This window comes from Entelurus aequoreus, linkage group LG07, assembly GCF_033978785.1.
Source record: "Entelurus aequoreus isolate RoL-2023_Sb linkage group LG07, RoL_Eaeq_v1.1, whole genome shotgun sequence".
In the NCBI taxonomy this organism is placed as follows: Eukaryota; Metazoa; Chordata; class Actinopteri; order Syngnathiformes; family Syngnathidae; genus Entelurus; species Entelurus aequoreus.
Window position 1 is genome coordinate 22951325 of NC_084737.1, and position 26656 is coordinate 22977980.

Below are 26656 nucleotides of genomic sequence, written 5' to 3' on the forward strand. Positions count from 1 at the left end.
TTGAACTAAATGTAGTGTGGCTTATTCAACAGTGACTCATCCACAGCCCAGCAGTATGTTTGCAGAGAGGGGAGGCCGCACCTCCAGCACCTGAGGGCGCAGGTTCGACCGCCTTCTCCTCCATCTCCATCACTTGAGCCCTGACAGGAGGCGGCCATGCAGCGAGGCGGCCCGGCACACATGCGACACCTTCTTCTATGGCTGCTGCTTGCACACACGTCAGCGGATTTGCCAATGTGCAAAGAGGTGAGACGATCCATCCTCTTTTTCTATTAGTTGCTTTTTTTGTGTGTGTGTGTGTGTGTGTGTGTGCGCGTCACAATAAAGCCCAGCAAACATGGGGAAAGAAAAGTTGGAATCAAATGTGGCATCATAACATATCTAAAACATTGTGAAAGTTATGAGACCATGCAGTGACAATTCTGCACATATATGAAAAATAAACACAATTTTACTTTTTCATCTGAAATACTAAAATTAGTTCATTCTGCATTATTTGTTTTAGCAGGACTGTTGAAACCCTCTGGCTACCTTCACATATGGTGTGTGGGAAATGAACATATGCTTCCCCGCCGCCATTCTAATCATGTTTCTGAGCCTGGTTATTGAACAATTGTTTTATTAAAGCATCTTCTCACTCTCATTATCACAATAATTTAAACCAACTACAGTGGTACCTCAGCTTTCAAGTGTTTTGAGATAAGAGCTGTCTCTCTGCTAATTGTTATGCTTTAAGCTGCAAGCAAACATTTGAATTGCAAGCATAGCACATGTCACAGTGAACCTTATAACTTAGTTATAGCTAGAGATGGACATAACTTTGTTTTTCCCAAGCATTGGAAGTAGAGATGTCCGATAATATCGGCCGATAAATGCTTTAAAATGTAATATCGGAAATTATCTGTATCGTTTTTTTTATTATCGGTATCGTTTTTTTATTTTTATTTTTATTTTTTTATTAAATCAACATAACAAACACAAGATACACTTACAATTAGTGCACCAACCCAAAAAACCTCCCTCCCCCATTTACACTCATTCACACAAAAGGGTTGTTTCTTTCTGTTATTATTATTCTGGTTCCTACATTATAGATCAGACCTGGGCAAATTAAGGCCCGGGGGCCGCATGTGGCCTTTTAAGCTTTTCAATCTGGCCCGCTGGACATTCCCAAATAATTTTTTTTAGATCTTTAAGATTGAAAGTGTAGCTGCCATTATGATGTGCAGTGATGTTTTCAAATGACCGTAAGTCTTGAAATATACAAAGTATTTAAATTCTTTGAACCTGCACTTTTGCATGATATACTAGTTACTATGGTAATCTAAGTCACAGCAGCTCAGATGAGGCACCAAGCAGTGTGGGTGGAGAGCGTTTCCACAGAGTGTTTCCAGAGCGGCCAGCCTGAAATGCGGGTGTCAGGGACAGCCGCGGAAGGAGATTTTTACAACAAAGGTCTAAAGCTTAGTGATATATCAGATAAATCAGACTGTAGGAGGGTTTATTTTTTACCCTTGGTGTTCATATTTTGCTGTGTTTGTTGCATTTTTGTTGCGTTTCGCTTGATTGTAAAATATGTCGATCGAGAGGGGGTGTGACGTTCATATGTTGTCAATATTCAGTCATTTATCGTTCATAGTTAATATTGTATGAATAGTTAATATTTTAAATCACATTCTTTATTTTCATGTACATTCTGGGTTTTTAGTGTTTTAGCATTCAACCAGACATTATTGTGAGGTTTTGTATTAGTGTTCCTAAAAATAGATATACCGGCCCCCAGACACATTTTTTTCACTAAATTTGGCCCCGCGAGTCAAAATAGGCCTGTTATAGATCAATACAGTCTGCAAGGGATACAGTCCGTAAGCACACATGATTGTGCGTGCTGCTGGTCCACTAATAGTACTAACCTTTTACAGTTAATTTTACTCATGTTTATTAATTAGTAGTTTCTATTCAACGGTTTTTATTAGAGATGTCCGATAATATCGGCCTGCCGATATTATTGGCCGATATGTGCGTTAAAATGCAATATCGGAAATTATCGGTATCCATTTTTTTATTATCGGTATCGTTTTTTTTTTTTTTTTAAATTAAATCAACATAAAAAACACAAGATACACTTACAATTAGTGCACCAACCCAAAAAACCTCCCTCCCCCATTTACACTCATTCACACAAAAGGGTTGTTTCTTTCTGTTATTAATATTCTGGTTCCTACATTATATATCAATATATATCAATACAGTCTGCAAGGGATACAGTCCGTAAGCACACATGATTGTGCGTGCTGCTGGTCCACTAATAGTACTAACCTTTAACAGTTAATTTTACTAATTTTCATTCATTACTAGTTTCTATGTAACTGTTTTTATATTGTTGTACTTTCTTTTTTATTCAAGAAAATGTTTTTAATTTATTTCTTATTTTAAAATTTTTTAAAAAAAGTACCTTATCTTCACCATACCTGGTTGTCCAAATTAGGCATAATAATGTGTTAATTCCACGACTGCATATATCGGTTGATATCCGTATCGGTTGATATCGGTATCGGTAATTAAAGAGTTGGACAATATCGGATATCGGCAAAAAGCCATTATCGGACATCCCTAGTTTTTATATTGTTTTACTTTCTTTTTTTATTCAAGAAAATGTTTTAAATTTATTTATCTTATTTTTTTTTTTTTTTAAAAAAGGACCTTATCTTCACCATACCTGGTTGTCCAAATTAGGCATAATAATGTGTTAATTCCACTACTGTATATATCGGTATCGGTAATTAAGAGTTGGACAATATCGGATATCGGCAAAAAAAGCCATTATCGGACATCCCTAATTTGAAGTAATAAAGTGAGTGTGAAGGACAATACTGATAAGGAGAGGCGGATAATATTCATTGAATTTAAAGAAATAAATCATCCAAAACTTGACAGCGCGTCACCAACTTGGTGAAGCAATTCGAGCGTTTCACTGCGAGTCTGCACCGTACTGAAGCAGTATGAGTTGATGACGCCAACCAAGGATGTTTAAAATAATTATAAACGGCGGACATTTATCCATGAAAATACGGAAAAGCTGCTGATGGTGCGTTGGACAGGGAAGCTTCTGGAAGGAGATTCCGTAAAAGTCCACAATGTACATTATTATCACAGTACTTCATAAAACTACTGAAGTCCATAATATTGTTTTAAACAATATTTATCATTTAAGAAATAGTTTTTCTTTTTAAAAGGTTTGTTACATGTTAAAATTATGCTGTTTTGGTGGCCAAGCACCAGCTAATTTGATTAAATAATTTTGATGGGGACTCTGATTTGAGATACAAGTGTTTTGCGTTAAGAGCTCTGTCACACAACCGTTTAAAATATATATTAAAATAAGTTAAGGTGCTACTGTACAGTAATTTAATATTAGCACTGACATGTTAGGTGTGTACCAATATAAAGGGAATATTCCCAACCGATCTTTCATGTTGGTGAGTTTATACATGTCGGTTGAGTTTATACATGTAGGTTGAGGATATTTATTATCAGCTTTTTAATATTATTTGAGTTTTTTCTTGTTGTTGCCTTGAGCGTCACTTGACCAGGAGGCCCAAGGGTCATTATGATGTCCTGTTGCCGTGGTTTCCTCATGATTGTTAAAAGGTTTGATGCATTTTAAAATCCAAACCATCACCCGATACCCTAAGCCACAGCTTAGTGTAGCCTAATGGAAAAAAACAAACTCACGCCTCCTCCTATACAGATGCTGGGTTTGGTTAACTATTAATCCCGAGGGAGTGAGTGGGTTTAGGATCTGCGGGGCCTTCCTCGGAACACGAGAACCTGCTGAGACCTATTATAAGATAACACAGGCGCTGACATTTTTTGGGGATCAATAAGATAACATTATGTTCCGTCCTATGTGACATTTTGAAGGCGGTGTGCTGTTTGTCAGCACAGCCCAACACTCAAATAGAGACAAAGCAGTAAATCCTCCAACAGCACTGAAATTACATCTTCCTTTCCTCCCTGGCCGAAGGAAGGAGCAAAGTTGCATCACACCCGTCACAGGGAAGATTAAAGCAACATTTGAAACAGGCTCCTGGGCAAATATTAGCCTCAGCTCTTATTTGGAAAGGAGGCTGTCCTCATTTAGCCACATAAAGCCACACATGTAAAAGCTTATGGTGTACTAAACTGGTTTCTTACTCCTTACTTGTATAGTGTCTCCCAAAAGCGCACACACACTCACCTAACATTTCCACAAGCATGACCTTCCCAAGAGGCAATACATGAAACTTCGATGTACTTTAGAGTAATCAGTGTACACCTTGTACTGCAGTATATGTTTACCATCCACTTAACATGAGTCAAGTTAGTCAACACAAAGTCAGTAAATCGTGTTTTACACACAAGACTACTTCTACCAGCAGCTGTATTGGTGTACAGTAGGCATTACAGAAGTGAAATTGAATATTCAAATATCATATTTTAAGGCGGTTGAGTTCTCCAGGAGAACAAGGTACAGTCGTGGTAAAAATTTTACATACACTTGAAAAGAACATAATGTCATGGCTGTCTTGAGTTTCCAATAATTTTACAACTCGTATTTTTTTGTGATAGAGTGATTGGAGCACATACTTGTTGGTCACAAAAAACATTCATGAAGTTTGGTTCTTTTATGAATTTATTATGAGTACTGAAAACTTGACCAAATCTGTTGGGTCAAAAGTATACATACAGCAATGTTAATATTTGGTTACATGTCCCTTGGCAAGTTTCACTGCAATAAGGCGCTTTTGGTAGCCATCCACAGGCTTCTGGCAAGCTTCTGGTTGAATTTTTGACCACTCCTCTTGACAAAATTGGTGTAGTTCTGCTAAATTTGTTGGTTTTCTGACATGGACTTGTTTCTTCAGCATTGTCCACACATTTAAGTCAGGACTTTGGGAAGGCCATTCGAAAACCTTAATTCTAGCCTGATTTAGCCATTCCTTTACCACTTTCGACATGTGTTTGGGGTCATTGTCCTGTTGGAACACCCAACTGCGCCCACGACCCAACCTCCAGGCTGATGATTTTAGGTTGTCCTGAAGAATTTGGAGGTAATCCTCCTTTTTCATTGTCCCATTTACTCTCTGTAAAGCACCAGTTCCATCGGCAGCAAAATATGCCCAGAGCATAATACTACCACCACCATGCTTGACGGGAGGCATGGTGTTCCTGGGATTAAAGGTCCCACCTTTTCTCCTCCAAACATATTGCTGGGTTTTGTGGCCAAACAGCTCAATTTTTGTTTCATCTGACCACAGAACTTTCCTCCAGAAGGTCTTATCTTTGTCCATGTCATGTCAGATGAAACAAAAACTGTATGTCCCGATCCACATTTTTAGCCTCAGGTCCGATCCGGTCTGATCTTGACAATAGATTGTAGAACTGAAAATGTTTTATAGTGAATAATTAAAGTAAACACAATTACACATTTTTATAAATCTTATCTGAATCAATTTAGAATTTGCCAGTAGGCTGATTGGCAACACTAAAATCTATCTGTGTTGGCCCTGCGATGAGGTGAAGACTTGTCCAGGGTGTACCCTGCCTTCAGCCCGAGTGCAACTGGGATAGGCTCCAGCCCCCCGGGACCCCACGAGACGCACAAGTGGTAGAAAAGGGATGGATTGTTGTTGTAAATCAAATGATGTATTAAATCTATCGTATTAAATGCTACAGTACATACATTTTTTTATAAAATGACAATGACTAAACAAAAACTACTACTGGCTCCCATTTGAAATCTTTTGGGTTTTGCCCTCAAAGCCTTCCTGTTTCCAGAGACTTACTCCCTGAGTTTGTAAACCATAACAAAAAACACCCCAAAAGATTTTGTAATAATAAGAACAAGAAAAGGAAAAATATTGATTTAATTACTTTAGTATTATATACTGATATACTAGCTATCAATAGTATCAACATCTGGATCGATCACCCCTACTTTACATTGAAGCTTTAGCGATTAGCGTCTTGTCGTCCTGCCCGGTGTGTGCGTGTAGCACGCTTAGCCATTTATTTTCCTCTAATCCTCCAGTGATAACGCTACTTGGAAGAAACTGTTTATTTTCCACTATGGTGCTGAGGATTAGTATCTTCAAAGCGGCTTTGCACTGTGGCTAGATGATGCGTTCGTTGCAGCTTGCTCTCAAATTTGAGCCGGTGTTATGGCAAGACACACACCCACCTGGAATGCATGCAACCCTTGCGTGTGTGTAACAAATAATATCAATCAATCAATCAATCAATCAATGTTTATTTATATAGCCCTAAATCACAAGTGTCTCAAAGGGCTGCACAAGCCACAACGACATTCTCGGTACAGAGCCCACATACGGGCAAGGAAAAACTCACCCCAGTAGGACGTCGATGTGAATGACTATGAGAAACTTTGGAGAGGACCGCATATGTGGGTAACTCCCCCCCCCCCCCTCTAGGGGAGACCGAAAGCAATGGATGTCGAGTGGGTCTGACATAATATTGTGAAAGTCCAGTCCAGAGACAGGTCAGCAGCGCAGAGATTTCCCCAACCGATGCACAGGCGAGCGGTCCACCCCGGGTCCCGACTCTGGACAGCCAGCACTTCATCCGTGGCCACCGGACCTGTGTAACTCCCCCTCCACAAGGGAGAGGGGGGCAGAGGAGAAAAGAAAAGAAACAGCAGATCAACTGGTCTAAAAGGGGGGTCTATTTAAAGGCTAGAGTATAGAAATGAGTTTTAAGATGGGACTTAAAGGCCTACTGAAATGATTTTTTTAAATTTAAACAGGGATAGCAGATCTATTCTATGTGTCATACTTGATCATTTCGCGATATTGCCATATTTTTGCTGAAAGGATTTAGTATAGAACAACGACGATAAAGATTGCAACTTTTGGTATCTGATAAAAAAAAGGCTTGCCCCTACCGGAAGTAGCGTGACGTAGTCAGTTGAACATATACGCAAAGTTCCCTATTGTTTACAATGATGGCCGCATGAAGTGAGAGAGATTCGGACCGAGAAAGCGACAATTTCCCCATTAATTTGAGCGAGGATGAAAGATTTGTGGATGAGTAAAGTGCAAGTGAAGGACTAGTGGGGAGTTGAAGCTATTCAGATAGGGAAGATGCTGTGAGAGCCGGGGGTGACCTGATATTCAGCTGGGAATGACTACAACAGTAAATAAACACAAGACATATATATACTCTATTAGCCACAACACAACCAGGCTTATATATTGGAGAGTAGAATAATAATATGCCACAAATTAATCCTGCATAAAAACACCTGCGTGTTTGTTACGCTAGCTCCTAGCTCCTCTGCTAGCTCCTAGCTCCATAGAACACGCCAATACAATTCAAACACCTGATCAACACACACAATCACTCAGCCCAAAAGACCGTTCACCTAACCCAAGGTTCATAAAGCTTATATATTTTTAAAAAGTTACGTACGTGACGCGCACATACAGTCAAGCTATCAAATGTTTAGCAGCCAAGGCTGCATACTCACGGTACCTGATATTCAGCTGGGAATGACTACAACAGTAAATAAACACAAGACATATATATACTCTATTAGCCACAACACAACCAGGCTTATATTTAATATGCCACAAATTAATCCTGCATAAAAACACCTGCGTGTTTGTTACGCTAGCTCCTAGCTCCTCTGCTAGCTCCTAGCTCCATAGAACACGCCAATACAATTCAAACACCTGATCAACACACACAATCACTCAGCCCAAAAGACCGTTCACCTAACCCAAGGTTCATAAAGCTTATATATTTTAAAAAAGTTACGTACATACGCAAAAAAAAGTTGCGCACATACGCTCAAGCGATCAAATGTTTAGAAGCCAAAGCTGCATACTCACAGTAGCACGTCTGCGTCTTTGTCATCCAAATCAAAGTAATCCTGGTAAGAGTCTGTGTTGTCCCAGTTCTCTACAGGCGTCTGTGTATCGAAGTCAAAAGTCCTCCTGGTTAGAGTCTCTGTTATCCGAGTTCTTCCATCTTGACTGCATCTTTCGGGAATGGAAACAAAGAAGCGCCGGCTGTGTACTGTTGTTGCTGACTACGTTCGAAAAATACGTCCATTTCGCACCGACAACTTTCTTCTTTGCTTGCTCAGCTTCCTTCTCCATAATGCAATGAACATGATTGCAACAGATTCACGAACACAGATGTCCAGAATACTGTGGAATTATGAAATGAAAACAGAGCTTTTTCGTATTGGCTTCAATGTGGAAGGCATACCCGTGTTCGCCGGTCCACGTCACGTGCATACGTCATCTTCAGAGGCGTTTCGAACCGGAAGTTTAGCGGCAAATTTAAAATGTCACTTTATAAGTTAACCCGGCCGTATTGGCATGTGTTATAATGTTAAGATTTCATCATTGATATATAAACTATCAGACTGCGTGGTCGGTAGTAGTGGGTTTTAGTAGGCCTTTAAATGTTTCTACTGAGGTAGCATCTCTAACTGTTACCGGGAGGGCATTCCAGAGTACTGGAGCCCGAATAGCAAACGCACTATAGCCCGTAGACTTTTTTTTTGGCACACTTCAGCTTGCTTATAGGAAGTTGCTCTTTGTGTTGCCCTATGTGTGTTTGTTGTGCTCTAATTTCTGTTTGCACTGTTCGTATAGTTAGTTTCTGTTGCGTTGACCAGCATTCCTCCAATGGGGAATTCAAATTGCTAGTCTCTCCCAGATTATTTTCATGGCAATAAGCTGATGTTTATATTCAATCAACAGGCAGTAGTTGGTATTTTGTGGTTTATTCTCCAAGCTTAGAGGACAAACGTGAGACCAATCTAGCACACCAGCGTTCCCCAGCCCGGTCCAGATCGGTCTCCCCTCAAACCCCCGGAAGTCCCGTGATCTTCCCTCTGTCCCTCGCCCCCACTCCCTTTGTTTAGACTACTCCAAGTTATCTATACTCTGACACATTCCAATCTAGAAGGCCGACACCTTACTATGAGACTCAAAAGAAGGAAGAATACTAGCTATTCTTTATATGACTATAGGAGTTTAGAAAGAAGTAACACTTAAATATGGATATGATTCTGATCTGCTTCCCACAAGTCCCCCTTTAAGATCTTCTAATAAGATCTTTATTACTTGTACAAAACTTATAAAGCACGCCCCACATTAAAGTCTTAAAGTTCCCACTTTGCTAGACCCCCTTTAGTGACACTTAGCACAAGGGGCTGTGCGGTTCTGGATGGTCTTGAGGGAGGTTGTTCAGCAAGTCCCTCAACTGTGTCACGAGTCAGGTTGGTTAGTCTCAATGGCGGCGGGGAGTTAGAGAGGCCGCTGAAACAGGAGTTCCAAGGGGTGTTAATTTGGTGACTGGGGTCACCAGTCTAACCATAGCACAAAGCCCAACGGCTGACGTCGGGATTGTAATGTACAATCTGTGCTCCTCACAACACCAGAATAAGTCAGCTCGTGCCCAAGGGCCTATCCTAGAGCCATCTATCAGTGTGGTGCACCAGTAACGGTTAATGTCACCCAATTTGTTGGGGGACGAAGAGGGTCCTGTAATTTGAAAACATGTGTAATTCAGCTTTTGGGCCACAAAGGGAGTCAGGGAATACTAGTCGGGTGTAACATCCTGCCTTTCGTCTATCAATATCAGAGTAATTTAGGTAACAAAACGGGGATAAACATCAAACTTTTCACTTAATGTAACGACACATATAGTTATGCTGAAAACAAGCAAGAAAAACTAAGAAACATTTAGCATACTGGATTGGTCTCACACAAGGATATACAATATAGAAGTTGAAAAGAGTAATGTAGGTAGAAAATCTCTCTCGTCTCCTGGGCTGAGGGGCAGATGTTGTGGCGATGTCAGCAATGACATCCGCTGGTAATCTGTCAGGTTCTTCAGCAGTAGTGCAGAGGGAGATGTGGTACCAGGTGTCCCCTTTACCAGCCAGTCGAAGGGCGTGGGACGTCCGTTCCACGACCTTGACGTCTGTTCCACGACCTTGAAGGGACCAGTCCACCTGGGCTCCGTCCACTTGCATTTGATGACCTTGATCTTGACCCTCTCAGCGGGCGGAAGGGAATCTGTACAGAAGAACTGGGACACAAATTCTGCAATTTTTTGTGTAAAATACCATTTTGGTTTTACGCTGAGTCCTCCTTCCATGGGGGGCTGCTGGTCCTGTGAATGGCTGACCTGTATGCAGCTCATAGGGTGAAAAACTCAAAGGGCGGTAAAACAGTGGGAAGCAGATCAGAATCATATCCATATTTAAGTGTTACTTCTTTCTAAACTCCTATAGTCATATAAAGAATAGCTAGTATTCTTCCTTCTTTTGAGTCTCATAGTAAGGTGTCGGCCTTCTAGATTGGAATGTGTCAGAGTAGAGATAACTCGGAGTAGTCTAAACAAAGGGAGTGGGGGCGAGGGACAAAGGGAAGATCACGGGACTTCCGGGGGTTTGAGGGGAGACTGATCTGGACCGGGCTGGGGAACGCTGGCGTGCTGGATTGGTCTCACGTTTGTCCTCGAAGCTTGGAGAATAAACCACAAAATACCAACTACTGCCTGTTGATTGAATATAAACATCATCTTATTGCCATGAAAATAATCTGGGAGAGACTAGCAATTTGAATTCCCCATTGGAGGAATGCTGGTCAACGCAACAATTTGGGGGCTTCGTCCGGGATGGCACGCTGTTGATTGATGACTTCTTGCAATCTTCTGGACAGACTCAAATGGCCAATACAAGGTGAGCAGAGCCTTTTTGTATAAAATCTGCTTTAGGAGTCTGTCCTGAAGTCTGTAAGTCAAACACTGTTTTGTAATCCCAGGCACAGAATTGGTGATTTTGATAGATTGATTGCATTTTTGCAGAGCCTGCCTTTGCATTAAAATTGTAAATAAGTGGTCAACTCAGGCCAATTTGTCTCGATTACCGTGACGGGCAGTTTCATTGACGAGTGAACTAATAGTTGGGTGTAGCTTACCCTGGGAATTTGGTCGTCCCTTAATGAGTTCGGGTTGCAAGATCCCAGTGAGATAAGACACTAAAACGTAAGGAAGCGGGTTGAAAGATCCCAGTGAGATAAGACACTAAAACGTAAGGAAGCAGGCTGAAAGATCCCAGTGAGATAAGACACTGAAACGTAAGGAAGCGGGTTGAAAGATCCCAGTGAGATAAGACACTAAAACGTAAAGAAATAGACACATGGCCTTGGAGTGTGACAGACAGGAATGTAATGGCGGTCGGGGAAAAATGTGATTAATCATTACTGTGTAATGATCAATTGAATGGACGGTTGTCGACAATGGAACTAGCAGGTAGAGAAAAAAAAAAAAAAAAGAAACGGCAGATCAACTGGTCTAAAAGGGGGGTCTATTTAAAGGCTAGAGTATAGAAATTAGTTTTAAGATGGGACTTAAATGTTTCTACTGAGGTGGCATCTCTAACTGTTACCGGGAGGGCATTCCAGAGTACTGGAGCCCGAATAGCAAAAGCTCTACAGCCCGTAGACTTTTTTTTTGGCACACTTCAGCTTGCTTATAGGAAGTTGCTCTTTGTGTTGCCCTATGTGTGTTTGTTGTGCTCTAATTTGTGTTTGCACTGTTCGTATAGTTAGTTTCTCACTTACTTTGTCTATCTAACTTTTAGATCAGGATGCGCGGCTGCAATTACACTAAAATATGAAATTAAGTCAAGGGTCACAAATTTGAGATTTCTGGTCTAAATAATTGGCAGCACAAGTAAGTGCACCTCACTGTGAACATTTTTAGATATTTAATGTGAGCAACATTGTTACCTAGCACTGCCTCAATCCTCCTCAGCATAGATTCACTGAAGGTGCACGGGTTGTTACTGTGAATCATTTCAAAACTTCGGGGACAATCATTTTTGCAGCAAATTCTGTAATTTTGTATAGAGGAACTTAGACCACTGGCAGATCCTTGCATTGGACATGTTTAACCAACATAGAACACTGGGGTTCCAACTTGTGATTTACATATCTGATGTGTTCCTCAAAGCACCCCGTTAAGTCCTCTCTTTTTTTTCGCAGTTTCACAATACTAGGGCCCAAACAGCGGAGCAAGCAAACCCCCGCATGGGCGATGCAGAGCACCTCAAGGGCCCGATTGAAATTGCTGTTTTTTTTCTTCTATATGTTTGGACGCCTTTTTGAGTCCCTTAACATGCAAGAAAAGTCCCCATGTTTGGCTGGTGTGTCAGGTATGGTGAAACATTTTATATTTGGAGGGTTTTTAAATGAAAGTTTGAAATTGTCTCTCCCGCCAGTTTCACGTTTCGGCACGAAAATCGCAGGAGACGTCTATCATGAAAGGACACACATAAAAGTCTCAGGAACCCATACCTCAAAAGGAACAGGAAGTCGGCCATATTAGTTTTCGTATTCAATTTTTCGGCAATAAAAGGGGTTGTATTTTAATGAACTCCTTCTGGAGATTTTGTCCAAATGAGTCGCGGCGAAAATGACAGATTCTACACGTAGAGGTTATGATAAATTGCAAAAATTTTTTGTCTACATCATAAGATGTGGCTGCGGCACGGTGCCAAATATTGATCCGAAAATTCGCCACAAAACACGAAACAATATTAACTCTGGTGCACAAATTCAGATATTGATCTTAGTTGGTATAAATGATGATCCTGTAGTGCCCAGTACCTCCTCCTACCCACTCTCTATGGGGTGGAGCTTGCGGTAAAAACTGCCCGACGCCATCTCCAATCTGTCATTTCTGCCCTTTATGTGTTAAGACACGGATACTACACTGATGGGTGATGATAAATTGCAAAAAAATGTTTTGAAAAATGACAGGATGTGGGCTTGATGTATGGTGCCAAACTTTGATCTGATGGTTCGCCACAAAACAGGAAACATTAATTTGGATCCTAATTGCTACAAATGATGAAGACAACCTGAAGTGGCTTTATGTCGTTTCATTTTATTTAATTTTATTAGGGCCCGAGCAGCAAAGCAAGCCCCGCAGAGGCGATGCAGAGCACTGCCAGTGTTGCAGTACAGTGAGGAAGGAGACAGCACTGAGACAGGGGCGTCGATAAGTGGAAGCGTGTTAAATAAACACTGGGATATGACGTGTATATCTAATCGAAATACGTGGTGTGAAACTATGTGATGCGATTAACTAGTGAGTGTTACCGGGAAGTGTTTAAGGTGCGTGTTGTGAGAGATGCGGAAGTCCAGAGAGGGAAAGGCAGGCTCGGAGGTCCGTGGGCAGGTGAGAGGTCAAGGGCAGGAGCGAGGCGTCAGGGTTCGTGGACAGGCAAGAGGTCGAGATCCGGGAAAGCAGTAAGTAGTCCAGGGGGAATCCGGGGCAACGAGACACACAGCTCGAAGCCGTAAAACAGAGGGAAGCTGCGGGATGACAACACACGACACGATGAGCACAGAGGAGGGAAAACACAGAGAGAGCGAATGCACATGGAAAAGGAGCTAGAGACGTGTATGCTTACTGTACGGGAACAAGTAGCTACGTTCTGTCACTGGAATGCAGGACGCACTGGCTTAAGAAGGGAGTGGAGTCCTCATCAGCGTCAGGTGTGTTAATTTCAGATTAAGTGCAGCCGGCGGGGGCCCGGCCGCGGCAAGAGGGGAACGCCTGTGGGCGTGCCCAGAGGCACGCTCAGAGGACCGCACGAAGGAATGTGTGGCGGCAGGAGCTTGAGCTGTAACAACCAGGTTCCTATTCAATTTGCTGTGTTTTTTCTTCTATACATTTCCTGCTGGATCTACTCTATATTTTATGCTGCTGCTGTCACATATACTGTATATACTGTAATATTGTACATGGTCATTGGTATATATTGTATATATGTTATAGACATAATATAATATATCTGTTTATATATTATTCTGTACACATATTATGTATATATTCGTATATATGTTAGATTTTTTATCGCTATATTAGTTTATTTATACCTGCATTGTCCTTTCCATCCTTACACTTTCCATCATTTTAACTGAGCTACTTTGTTGAACAATTTCCCTTGTGGATCATTAACGTTTGTCTAAGTCTAAGTCTAAGGATGCCCTATTGAGGCCCTTAATATGAACAAAAAGTCCCCATATTTGGCAGGTGCGTCACGTATGGCAAAACGGTTTATATTTTGAGGGTCCAGAAATTTTTGGTGGTGGGCCAGAGCATTGGGAAGAACGTGATTTCAAGCGTCGTGCGTGCCGGCCGAACCCTGTGGTGTACCGGGGGTGAAGGCCCGCTCAACGCTGCTCGCAGCTTTAATTTTCATAATGTCATTTATGAAACTCTTAACACCCCGAAAGGGACAAGTGCTAGAAAATGGATGGATAGATGGATTTATGTAACTAAGGTGTTGCAGTAGCTTGTTTACTTCAGATACGTTAGGTAGTCATTTGTTCAACTTCTTTAGTTATACTAGTGGTGTTCCTCAAGGTTTCATTTTAGGTCCTCTCTTTTTCATCATTTGACTATTGGTGGCCCGCAGATTCAGTTCAAAAACGCTTTTGCAGAATGTATTTAAAAACAGCAGCACTCTCCTGTAACTCTGACAAAATAAATAGACCAAAATAAATGTCTACTGTAGAGGATTCTGGATGGCCAGAATATACAAAATAGAACTAATAGTGAAGGTGATACTTGATGAAGTTCGAGAACCACTGCTGTAGCCAATAAATGCCATTTTGTAGCGTTCTCCAGCCCCCTACTCTAAAACTTCCTGGAGAAATTTAGTTGAATATCCCAGCGGTAAATCCTCTTCCACTACGCCATTAGACACTCGGTTGCAGGGTCTGAAGACCTACTTGGTCACTCCATCACCTTCAGCTTCCTCAGCAAAGGCACTTGTTATCTCAGAGGTGTGTTTTAGCACATTATCATGTTGGACCACTGCACAACAGAACTTGTTGAAATTAGTTTTAATGAATTGCAGTTCCCCAGTGCTGGCAGCACTCATGCATCCCCAGATCATGATGCTACCACCACCATGCTTGACAGGAGGCAGTACACAATTATCTTGCTCCTTACTTGTATTGCTTGCTATTTAGACAATCATGGCTATGTGTTGACTCAGTGGATAGTACATATATGCTCCACTGCAAGCTGTACACTGACTACTCTAAAATATATCAGTGTTTATGTCTTTCTGTGGTACTGCCCTTTGAGAAGATGAGCTGTGATAAAAATGTTTTCCTTTTGATGATTGTGTGAATATTTGAAATGTTTGTTTTGGGCTAACTTTGTGAAACTCCCACCTGTTTTGTCCCTGCAGTCAGATTATCACTTTGAGTACACAGAGTGTGACGTCCTGGGCTCTCGGTGGAGGGTGGCCATTCCCAACAAGGCTGAAACATGCACAGGCCTCCCAGATCCAGCCAAAGGCACCCAGTGCAGTGAGTTTCCATCATGCATGTGCTTTCTTTGTTGTAACTATGTAGCCAATAAATGTCCATTTGTAGCGTTCTCCTGCAACGAGGGGGAGTTCCTGGACATGCGGACTCAGCAGTGCCAGAAGTGTGCAGCAGGAACATACTCACTGGGCACTGGTGTGGCCTTCGATGAGTGGGACAAACTCCCCACTGGGTTTGTCACTCTTGGGATGAACACAAATGGCTGGGACGTCCACACAGACTGTTCCAAGTCAGTACTTTTGAATATTTACACATTCGTAGTCACAGACTTGCAAAGTGACCTCATTGTTCTACGGCAGGGGTCCCCAAACTACGGCCCCAGCGTCCAAAATCAGGCCCGCGGGAAGTCCCAAGTATAAAAAAAAAATATTTTTTTAAATTTGTTTTTATTTTTTCTTATCTACTTTGTACCGCTTGCTACTCACGGTGTCTCCTAGCCGCTCAGGCAAATCATATTGTCTAAAAAGGCATGTTCTCATTGATAACGTGACATCATCGCGCGCGCGGAAAGTGCGCTATATATATCTAATATATATCTAATATATATATATATATAAAATATATATAAATATGTATATATATATATAATGTATACATCTTATATATATATATATATATATATATATATATATATATATATATATATATATATATATATATATATATATATATATATATATATGTATATGTATATAAATATGTATATTGATAGGAATCAGTCACTAGCACAGTCTGTAAGGACTTGACTTCAGAGTTAAAGAACATCATTAAAACTTTCGTGTTCCTAACTGTAGTACAACTCTACAGATAAATTAACCAAAGCAAATATAGTACAACTGTACAGATAAATTAACCAAAGCAAATAAAAACTGAGAAAGTAAAATTACTTACCCACTTTGGAGATAAGAGGGAACAGGAAGGTGTGTTTGTTTAAGATCTCTATCAGCTGCTGCAGTAGCAGCCGCTATCCTTCCTGAGGTCTAAAATTTCAAAAACACTTCTATACATGTGCAACATTAAGGCAAAAGGGAATACACACATTCATACATGAAACATAACACCACATGTAAAATAAAAAAAAGTTCCACATACATACACACATTACATACTAATGTTATGCTAGTATAGATTACACAATATCCATAACAATACAATATTGTTTACAAAACAAAAGGTACAATGTATTTGCACACAATATAGTTACAAACCAAAAATATAATTATTAATATTGTGTAAATATATCAAGTCTTCATCTTTTACAAAAAGTTATAGAATTAATTGTCATTGTGAAACATTCCAAACCACTGACTATACTGCAACGTCTTCTGCATTAAATTAGTGAGTCGAGGTATTAAAAAGCGACTTTCTGTTGACTGACGCGTGGGATGTTGATGAGTATTCCTAAAAAATGACAGTTTGCTGTAATGTATATGATATTGTTATAATAGTAATGAAATACTGAAATTAAACAGAATAATCTATCCTACTCTTTACGGTTAACCAAGCCAGCTGGGAATTAATTTAGATACCCAGACACGAGCAGCCTTAATATGAGCAACTTGCAGTTTGCTGAAGTTTATTTGTGTGGTAACTAACCAAATAACGGCACAATAAACTAAATGTGACAAAACTAATGATTCAATAATTTTTTCATAACACTATTAGATATACATTTTAACAGTGATTAATTACTTCCCATTGTCAATAAAATTGTATTAACTTGACTGTTCCAATTTAACATATTGTCATCATTGACAATATGTTGTTTGCAGCATCTAGTATTTGTCATATTGTACTGACCTGTTCCTATGTTGCAATCAGTTATCTTGTTATCACCAAACTTTTCAATTTTTTTAGTACCCTTTCGTGTTGGCATTGCAAAAAAACAAAAAAGTAAATGCTTGCATTATGAACATCCTGTTCAATGCTCAACTGAACTGAGCTCTGATGCAAGATGGTTAAAGCTTTTCATTTTGTAGAACTCCAAACTTTACAACTTGTTGTGCTTTTGACTTTGGGGGATTTATTGTGATTCTTCACACTCTTGTATGAGACAAGGTAATTTCTGTACCAATAGATACACTTTAAATAATTTTCTCCCATAAGTACAATATCAGTATACATTTGTACTACCAAAAGGGTACAAGGTGATATAAAGTACAACTTTTTACTATTTCAACCCTCAGGCTACCTTCTGCATTAAAAATGTGTTTAGCTCATAGACGGAACCTATTTTTGTAGTGTTTTGCATACTAATAATTGTATAATTATAGTTAAGGCATTTAGAGCCATTATTGATAACAATGATAACACATTTTTGGGTACTTAGGCTATAAAGTGTGTTTTATTCGATTACTCGATTCATTAAACAAAAAAACGAAATAAAACAAAACCAAGCAATCAATCAATCAATGTTTATTTATATAGCCCTAAATCACAAGTGTCTCAAAGGGCTGCACAAGCCACAACGACATCCTCGGTACAGAGCCCACATAAGGGCAAGGAAAAACTCACCCCAGACAATAGATTACTCGATGACCACAACTGTCAATAGCTGCAGCCCTAAGTCTATGTTCTTTTCCAGCTCAACCTGGACACCAATGGGAGATTACATAGCCTCCAACACAGATGAGTGCTCGGCGACGCTTTCCTTTTCTGTGGACCTGAAGAAAGCAGGAATTGTGTCTTTTGAGTACTTTTACCCTGAGAGCAGCATCTACTTTGAGTTCTTCGTAAGTCGACACTTTACTGAACACGATCAATTTCCCAGTAGAGCTTCCTCAGAGTTAAGCTAGTATTGTTGTGGTTTTGTCATAATAATCGATTGATGATTGTTAAGGATTACCGTATTTTTCGGAGTATAAGTCGCACCGGCGTATAAGTCGCACCTGCCGAAAATGCATAATAAAGAAGGAAAAAAACATATAAGTCGCACTGGAGTATAAGTCGCATTTTTTGGGGACATTTATTTGATAAAACCCAACACCAAGAATAGACATTTGAAAGGCAATTTAAAATAAATAAAGAATAGTGAAAAACAGGCTGAATAAGTGTATGTTATATGACTCATAAATAACCAACTGAGAATGTGCCTGGTATGTTAACGTAACATGTTATGGTAAAAGTAATTCAAATTACTATAACACATAGAACATGCTATATGTTTACCAAACAATCTGTCACTCCTAATCGCTAAATCCCATGAAATCTTATGTTACTTCTAGACCTCCACCCCAGATCCCACCTCACTCCTACCCACTTCTCCAAAGTGGGCTGGCTCAAGGTGGAGGACAGGGTTAAACAACTTGCACTGAGCCTAGTCTATAAAATCCACTACACCTCCCTGATACCGAAGTACATGTCAAACTACTTCCTTAACGTAAATGACCGCCATAACCACAACACCAGGGGGAGCTCCACTAACCACGTTATACCCAGATTCCGATCTAACAAAGGTCTTAACTCATTCTCTTTCTATGCCACATCAATGTGGAATGCGCTCCCAACAGGTATAAAAGAAAGGGCATCTCTATCCTCCTTCAAAACCGCAATAAAAGTTCACCTCCAGGCAGCTACAACCCTTAACAAGTTGAAAAACTTATTCGGGTGTTACCATTTAGTGGTCAATTGTACGGAATATGTACTTCACTCTGCAACCTAGTAATAAAAGTCTCAATCAATCAATCAATCTTATACGTCTAGTCTCTTACGTGAATGAGCTAAATAATATTTTTTGATATTTTACGGTAATGTGTTAATAATTTCACACATAAGTCGCTCCTGAGTATAAGTCGCACCCCCGGCCAAACTATGAAAAAAACTGCGACTTATAGTCCGAAAAATACGGTATTCAAATTGTGTGCATTTAGCTAAAAAGAGGGCAGTTCTTGACTGCAACCAGCACAGGCACTGTTGATTCAATCAATCTACTTTGTGGTCTAAAGAATAACACGATGACGTCCGCGATGGGGAGTTAAGCTGGGGAATTATTCTCCAGAAATAGGAATTTCATTTTATGCAGTCAAATGCCTACCTCTATAGTATTTTAATAGTGATTTTGATACTCCACATTCTTTAGGGAAGTTTTTCCTTTCTTTTTAGGTCCAAAACGACCAGTGTCAATCAACAGACTCTGCAAGGCGTTGGATGAAGATCTCTGAAAAGGACTGGAGCCAACACGGGGTTTGACTCTGCACCTTCACCCACTCGAGTCCACATAAACATACGCAGAATAACACTTTGATGGTCATTGTTCATTCCTGCTCAGGTCAAGCTGAACAAAGGCAACAACGTACTATTTTGGAGAACGACAGCATACGCTCTGCAGGACAGCTCCATCAAACCGGTGCTGTTACGAAACATTGCCATCTCGGGTACATCATTTCCTCAGTATATATTTATTATTCAATATATTGTCATTTCTCTTGTTGATAAACACTGTTGGTTGTTCTGCAGGGGTGGCCTACACATCAGAGTGTTTTCATTGTAAGCCTGGCACCCACAGTGCACAGCTGGGATCTGCCCGCTGTGCCCCCTGTCCTGCTGACACTTACTCCAACAAGGGGGCCACTGTTTGCCAGCAATGTGAACTTGATAAATATGCAGGTATAAAATTTGAGCCTTATTAAACAACACATAAATGCCACTCAGGGCCGCCCCTCCCTATAACAGATCCATAGTGGAACTGTTAAGCAAGCACATGTAAAATGTCAATAATGCATTAAAGGGTGTTTCATATTATATTTTACGGCACACGTATTCCTAGCGCCTTCGATTCAGTTTAAGTCCAGTCGTCATAATAATAATAATATTGCGGTTTCACCAGATTGTAAATGTTTTTTTTTCTTTAAATATTCTACATTTTTTGCCCTAAATGAAGCATTTTCGAGCCTAAACATGGCTAATGAACCAAAAATTTCATAATAGCCACTAAATTGTTAGGAACTCACTCAGCGGTAGTTGGTGTGACCCTAGGATGCAGACACAGGAAGCAGCGTGCAGGTAATAAAGCGCTTTAATGAACAAAAAGACTAAAAGGCACACCATGAACATTAGTCATAACAGATATTGAACCAGTGCCGGAAAGAAGGTGACACTTACAGATATACCCTCCTGATTAGTGATTAGAGGCGGGTGAATCACCTGATCACTAATCAAGAGCAGTCGTGGAGAACACTGCTCTTGGAATAAACACTAAACATGGGAAAAGAACTAAACAAAACCGTCACTCAGATCATGACATAGAGACCAAACCAATCAGATCAAACTGTTCAGTACCATGGCCACTGATTGGCTCAGACTAAGGCAACATTGCTATATTGGATTAAAAGTGACTAAAGGGTGTTAGTTCATGTCTAGGAGGCTGTCATAATCCATCCATTTTCTACCGCTTATTCCCTTCGGGGTCGCGGGGGGCGCTGGAGCCTATCTCAGCTACAATCGGGCGGAAGGCGGGGTCTTATTCCCTTCGGGGTCGCGGGGGGCGCTGGAGCCTATCTCAGCTACAATCAGGCGGAAGGCGGGGTACACCCTGGACAAGTCGCCACCTAATCACAGGGCCAACACAGATAGACAGACAACATTCACACTCACATTCACACACTAGGGCCAATTTAGTGTTGCCAATCAACCTATCCCCAGGCTGTCATAATGTTGAAAAAAATATTTAGAAGGTAGTAAACATTTTTTATGCTCTAGCTATGAAAGTATTCTATTCACAATAAATGATTCCTACTTGGGGCAGCACGGTGGCAGAGGGGTTAGTGCGTCTGCCTCACAAAACGAAGGTCCTGAGTAGTCGTGAGTTCAATCCCGGCCTCGGGATCTTTCTGTGTGGAGTTTGCATGTCCTCCCCGTGACTGCGTGGGTTCCCTCCAAAGACATGCACCTGGGGATAGGTTGATTGGGAACACTAAATTGGCCCTAGTGTGTGAATGTGAATGTTGTCTGTCTATCTGTGTTGGCCCTGCGATGAGGTGGCGACTTGTCCAGGGTGTACCCCGCCTTCCGCCCGATTGTAGCTGAGATAGGCTCCAGCGCCCCCCGCGACCCCGAAGGGAATAAGCGGTAGAAAATGGATGGGATGGATGGATTCCTACTTGGCGCAAATTCATTTATTGCGGTCATGTCCGGAACTAATTAACAGCGATAAACGAGGGATTACTGTACTTTTCTTTATCTGTTGGAAACTTCAGGTTTGAAGCAGCGTCAGTTTACAGCGCAAACATCAAATAATAAGTATACAATCAATGATACAGTAAAATAATATGAGTCAATAATACAATAAACATGAGTCTATAAAAACTAGGGCTGTCAAATGACACATTTTTTAAATTAGATTAATCACACTTTTGAATTTGGTTTAATCATCATTAATCATAGGTCATTACTCGATTGCAAACTTAAAGTGACTTAAAAAAGAGCCCAATATTTGGACGCAAATGCAATTTTATTGTCAGAATGTCCTCCAGGAACAGTTTTTACTTGGTTTTACTTGAATGCACATCATTTATTTGCTCAAAACTGGCTAAAAATGGTATCTAAAGTCCCATCCATTTTCTACCGCTTATTCCCTTCGGAGTCGTGGGGGGCGCTGGAGCCTATCTCAGCTACAATCGGGTGGAAGGTGGGGTACACCATGGACAAGTTGCCACCTCATCGCAGGGCCAACACAGATAGACAGACAACATTCACACTCACATTCACACACTAGGGCCAATTTAGTGTTGCCAATCAACCCATCAGGGTTTATTTTGAAGTGATTTTTGCCAGTGAGAACATTGCACTGACCTGATCACTTTTAGATAACCATTCACGGTTAAGATAAAGGAGTATGTGCAGTCAGAATAAATTATATGATTAATCTGCGTACAAACATAATTAATGTGATAATTTTTGTGATGAATCACATGAGTTAACTCGTTATTTTTGACAGCCCTAAATAAACATAAACATTAATAAAATGCAATTAACTAATTACTGTACTGCTCTGTTGCTGCTAAGAATATGATGGCTAATTCCCTCTGACGTTTACATTGTCCCCCGTGGACAGACATGCTGGGTTTGAATGTCGGCCTGAGATGTGTCAGGAAGGTATGCAAATGTATGTTTTAATTATGTTATGCACAAACAAAAAGTAAGTATTGAACGATTTATTTCTTGTGAAATACTTTTAGTACAAAACATGTATCAAATACATTTTGATACATGTTTGATTAAAAAAAGTGTAAAAATCATTTAACATAAATAAGAAAAAGGTGAACATTTCTTGTAATGGGGGGCTCCAAATAAAATTCTGCTTAGTGCCCCGATTTGGCCAGGAGCGGGCCTGAAGCAACTATAAATGCAGAAAACTATCTAATATGTCAGAGCTTGTTTCTTTTTGTCTTTTCAAGAGGTTGCATCAGGAAGCTGCCAGCAGAGACCTGCATGTACAAACAGTGACTACTTCTACACGCACACGCCATGTGACTCTGAGGGGAAGGTAAGATGATCATGCAGGCTGAATAGATGAAGTTTTCTTGTTCAGATTCATGCATTCAGCTCAACCATCTGGTGTCACGATTAGGTTTCATTATGTGTCAAACTCATGGTCGTGTGGCGGAGTGTCAGTGGATTCTTTCATTACCTCTGCCAAGGACGTTATGATTTATATCGCTCTCTCTTTTTTTTTTTTAACAAGTCAGATTACTAAAACTCTGTGGGCGGGTGGGGTGCAGGACAAGGTATAGAATATGAATTTTTGTTGCCTATGTGATTTTTACTTTCACATTTAGTTACATTTTCTATATATATTAAATACATGTAATATAACACAATATTTACAATTACATACAATATAATAGATTACATCATATATATATATATATATATATATATATATATATATATATATATATATATATATATATATATATATATATATATATATATATATATATATATATATATATATATATATATATATATATATATATATATATTAGGGCAGCACGGTGGAACGAGGAGTAGTGCGTGTGCCTGACAAAAAGAAGGTCCCCGGTTCGATACCCAGGCTCCGGGTCTTTTTGTGTGGAGTTTGCATGTTCTCCCCGTGACTGCGTGGGTTCCCTCCGGGTACTCCGGCTTCCTCCCACCTCCAAAGACATGCACCTGGGGATAGGTTGATTGGAAACACTAAATGGTCCCTAGTGTGTGAATGTGAGTGTGAATGTTGTCTGTCTATCTGTGTTGACCCTGTGATGAGATGGCGACTTGTCCAGGGTGTACCCCGCCTTCCGCCCAAGTGCAGCTGGGATAGGCTCCAGCACCTCCGCGAGCCCGAAAGGGACAAGCGGTAGAAAATGGTGCCTATGATTTTTTTCACTTCTCTTCACATTTTTGTAGAATTATATCAAAGCATTTTAATGTATTAAATATAATACAAAATAAAAATTGCATAATTGTGCACGGACGGCGTGAGACAGTGGGTAGAGCGGCCGTGCCGGCAACTTGAGGGTTCCAGGTTCGATTCTCGCCTCTGTCAAGTCACTGCCGTTGTGTCCTTGGGCAAGACACTAAACGCAAAATGGCAGCCACTCTTCCGTCAGTCTAATACATCCATCCATCTTCTTACGCTTATCCTAGGTCGGGTCGCGGGGGCAGCAGCCTAAGCAGGGAAGCCCAGACTTTCCTCTCCCCAGCCACTTCGTCCAGCTCTTCCCGGGGGATCCTGAGGCGTTCCCAGGCCAGCCGGGAGACATAATCTTCCCAACGTGTCCTGGGTCTTCCCCGTGGCCTCCTACCGGTCGGACGTGCCCTAAACACCTCCCTAGGGAGGCGTTCGACCAGATGCCCGAACCACCTCATCTGGCTCCTCTCGATGTGGAGGAGCAGCGGCTTTACTTTGAGCTCCCCCCGGATGGCAGAGCTTCTCACCCTATCTCTAAGGGAGAGCCCCGCCACCCGGCGGAGGAAACTCATTTCGGCCGCTTGTACCCGTGATCTTGTCCTTTCGGTCATAACCCAAAGTTCATGACCATAGGTGAGGATGGGAACGTAGATCGACCGGTAAATCGAGAGCTTTGCCTTCCGGCTCAGCTCCTTCTTCACCACAACGGATCGATACAGCGTCCGCATTACTGAAGACGCCGCACCGATCCGCCTCTCGATCTCATGATCCACTCTTCCCTCACTCGTGAACAAGACTCCGAGGTAATTGAACTCCTCCACTTGGGGCAGGGTCTCCTTCCCAACCCGTAGGTGGCACTCCACCCTTTTCCGGGCGAGTCTAATATATAAATATATATATTTATGTATATACATAAATGTATGTGTGTATACACGTATGTATGTATACATATTTGTGCACTGTGTACATACACATGTTTTTATATACACATATGTATATGTAACCCTTGAAGCTGGCTTCCCCTATCCCGGGTCCGTCTAGTCCTCGGTCTCCCTATGAAGTCTCTGCGTTGTGTATTGTATTTTTGTGTGCGTGGGAAGACGGAGAGAAAGACCAGGCAAGGAAGCATAGGATCTGGGTGGAGTCGTCTTTATCTCAAATCTTCACCTTTAGAAAAGACATGGAATTGTCACCAAAATACAAAATATGTCACACTACAACACTTTATATTTTAAAACACAATCAACTTCTCTCATCGTGACCAGTAATATACCCAGCAGGTAACGTGTGTGTGTGCGTGTGTGTGTGCGTGTGTGCGTGCGTGCGTGCGTGCGTGCGTGCGTGCGTGCGTGCGTACGTGCGTGCGTGCGTGTAGACATAAATGACTGAGTGAGTGGATAATCATATGAAAAGAGCCAAAACATGTCCTAGCATAACATGCTTCTGGGCTACCACACACACTGGCATAAAAACTTAACACAATCAACAGTCTCTTCACAATTTACAAAACCCCCACCTTAATATAACACTTAGCCATCATATTTTGTGAATAAATCGGCTTAATAGTGCAAAACAATAACTTTTTTTCATCTTTTAACTGGGGAGCCTGGTCCCTTCCTGCTTACCTTTAGAAAAGACATGGAGTTGTGACCTAAGATGGCCACAACCAACGAAGAAGAACATTAACAGACAACAGTGAACAGACCACGAAGTGGCGCCCCCTGGAGGCTTCCCTAACAACTGTCTCAACCTTTTGAAAGAACCTCTGCAGACTCCCCACATCAGTTCACCTCCTTACACCCACCCCTTCTTTCTATGATGGCGTCTCAGCCATTACATACACAACCCCTCCCTCTTCCCGTGTCAACACGATACCTAGTGTTTGTGATATGAGAGGTGAAGTGCAATGGTGCAAGGTATCATGCTCAGTGTTTAACAGCAGCCATCTTCTTTTCTTTAGCCGCCAGCCACAGTCTTCATCCTATTTCAATCTTTTGCTTATCAGAGACAGGTTTCACAGCTACCGAATGGTAGGACAACTTCTTGGGAGGACATCTGTGTCTCGGCGGATTTCTCCTGCTCTGCACAAGCTCTTTGGACATCACCTTCAGGACATGGACCCCCTCGGTCCATGTCCAGTTTCTAACATCTGTCCTTGACCCTTGTCCTCCCCTTTATCCGGTTCGCTTTGATCCCCTCCATCATGTATCTCCTTAGGCTGAGTTTTACTTGCAGCATATCCAAGGTCCTGCATCTGAACATCTTCGATCGCATCTTCAACACTGCAATCTGTATTCACTGCTGGCTCCCTCATCCCACACCACTCCTGTTGGGGTTTCCAAGGGGAGGAACATGCATTGGGTCAACAGATTCTGGTGGACCACGCTCTTCTTGTCCCCCTCTTCGGTCTGGACCACGTACACAGGAATGTCCGGCTGTTTCTTTATGACAATGTAAGGCTGGCGCTCCCACCTATCTCCCAGCTTCTGCCGACCTTCAATGTAACAAATTTTGACAAGCACCCTGTCCCCGGGCTCAAATTCCTGAGGCTTCGCCTTGCGATCATATTGTTTTTTCTGCTGTTCTTTGGCGTGCCTGGACATCTTGTTGGCCTTATCATAAGCATTTCTCAGGCAGTCCATGAGGGCTTGCACATATTCACTGTATTCACATGGCTCGTTGTTCTCGGGCAGCCCTAAGACAAGGTCAATGGGCAGTCTGGGATGTCTGCCATACATTAAAAAGTATGGTGTGTAACCCGTCGAGTCATGGCGTGTACAGTTATAGGCATGCGTCATAGCGTCCACATGTTCATGCCAGCAGGGCTTCT

General features: G+C 41.3%; 1 protein-coding gene across 1 annotated transcript in view; it reads left to right on the forward strand.

The window, feature by feature from the left end:
• The first annotated feature begins 43 nt into the window (after window positions 1-43).
• The window catches only part of elapor1 (endosome-lysosome associated apoptosis and autophagy regulator 1), a 51010-nt gene continuing 24397 nt past the window's right edge, over window positions 44-26656 (forward strand). Inside the window, exons 1-8 of the mRNA XM_062052894.1 lie at window positions 44-246; window positions 15299-15419; window positions 15486-15666; window positions 18022-18169; window positions 19539-19619; window positions 19705-19810; window positions 19893-20042; window positions 22832-22920. Coding sequence (XP_061908878.1) covers window positions 157-246; window positions 15299-15419; window positions 15486-15666; window positions 18022-18169; window positions 19539-19619; window positions 19705-19810; window positions 19893-20042; window positions 22832-22920 — 966 coding nt within the window. The 5' untranslated portion in view covers window positions 44-156. The remainder of the gene's footprint in view (window positions 247-15298; window positions 15420-15485; window positions 15667-18021; window positions 18170-19538; window positions 19620-19704; window positions 19811-19892; window positions 20043-22831; window positions 22921-26656) is intronic.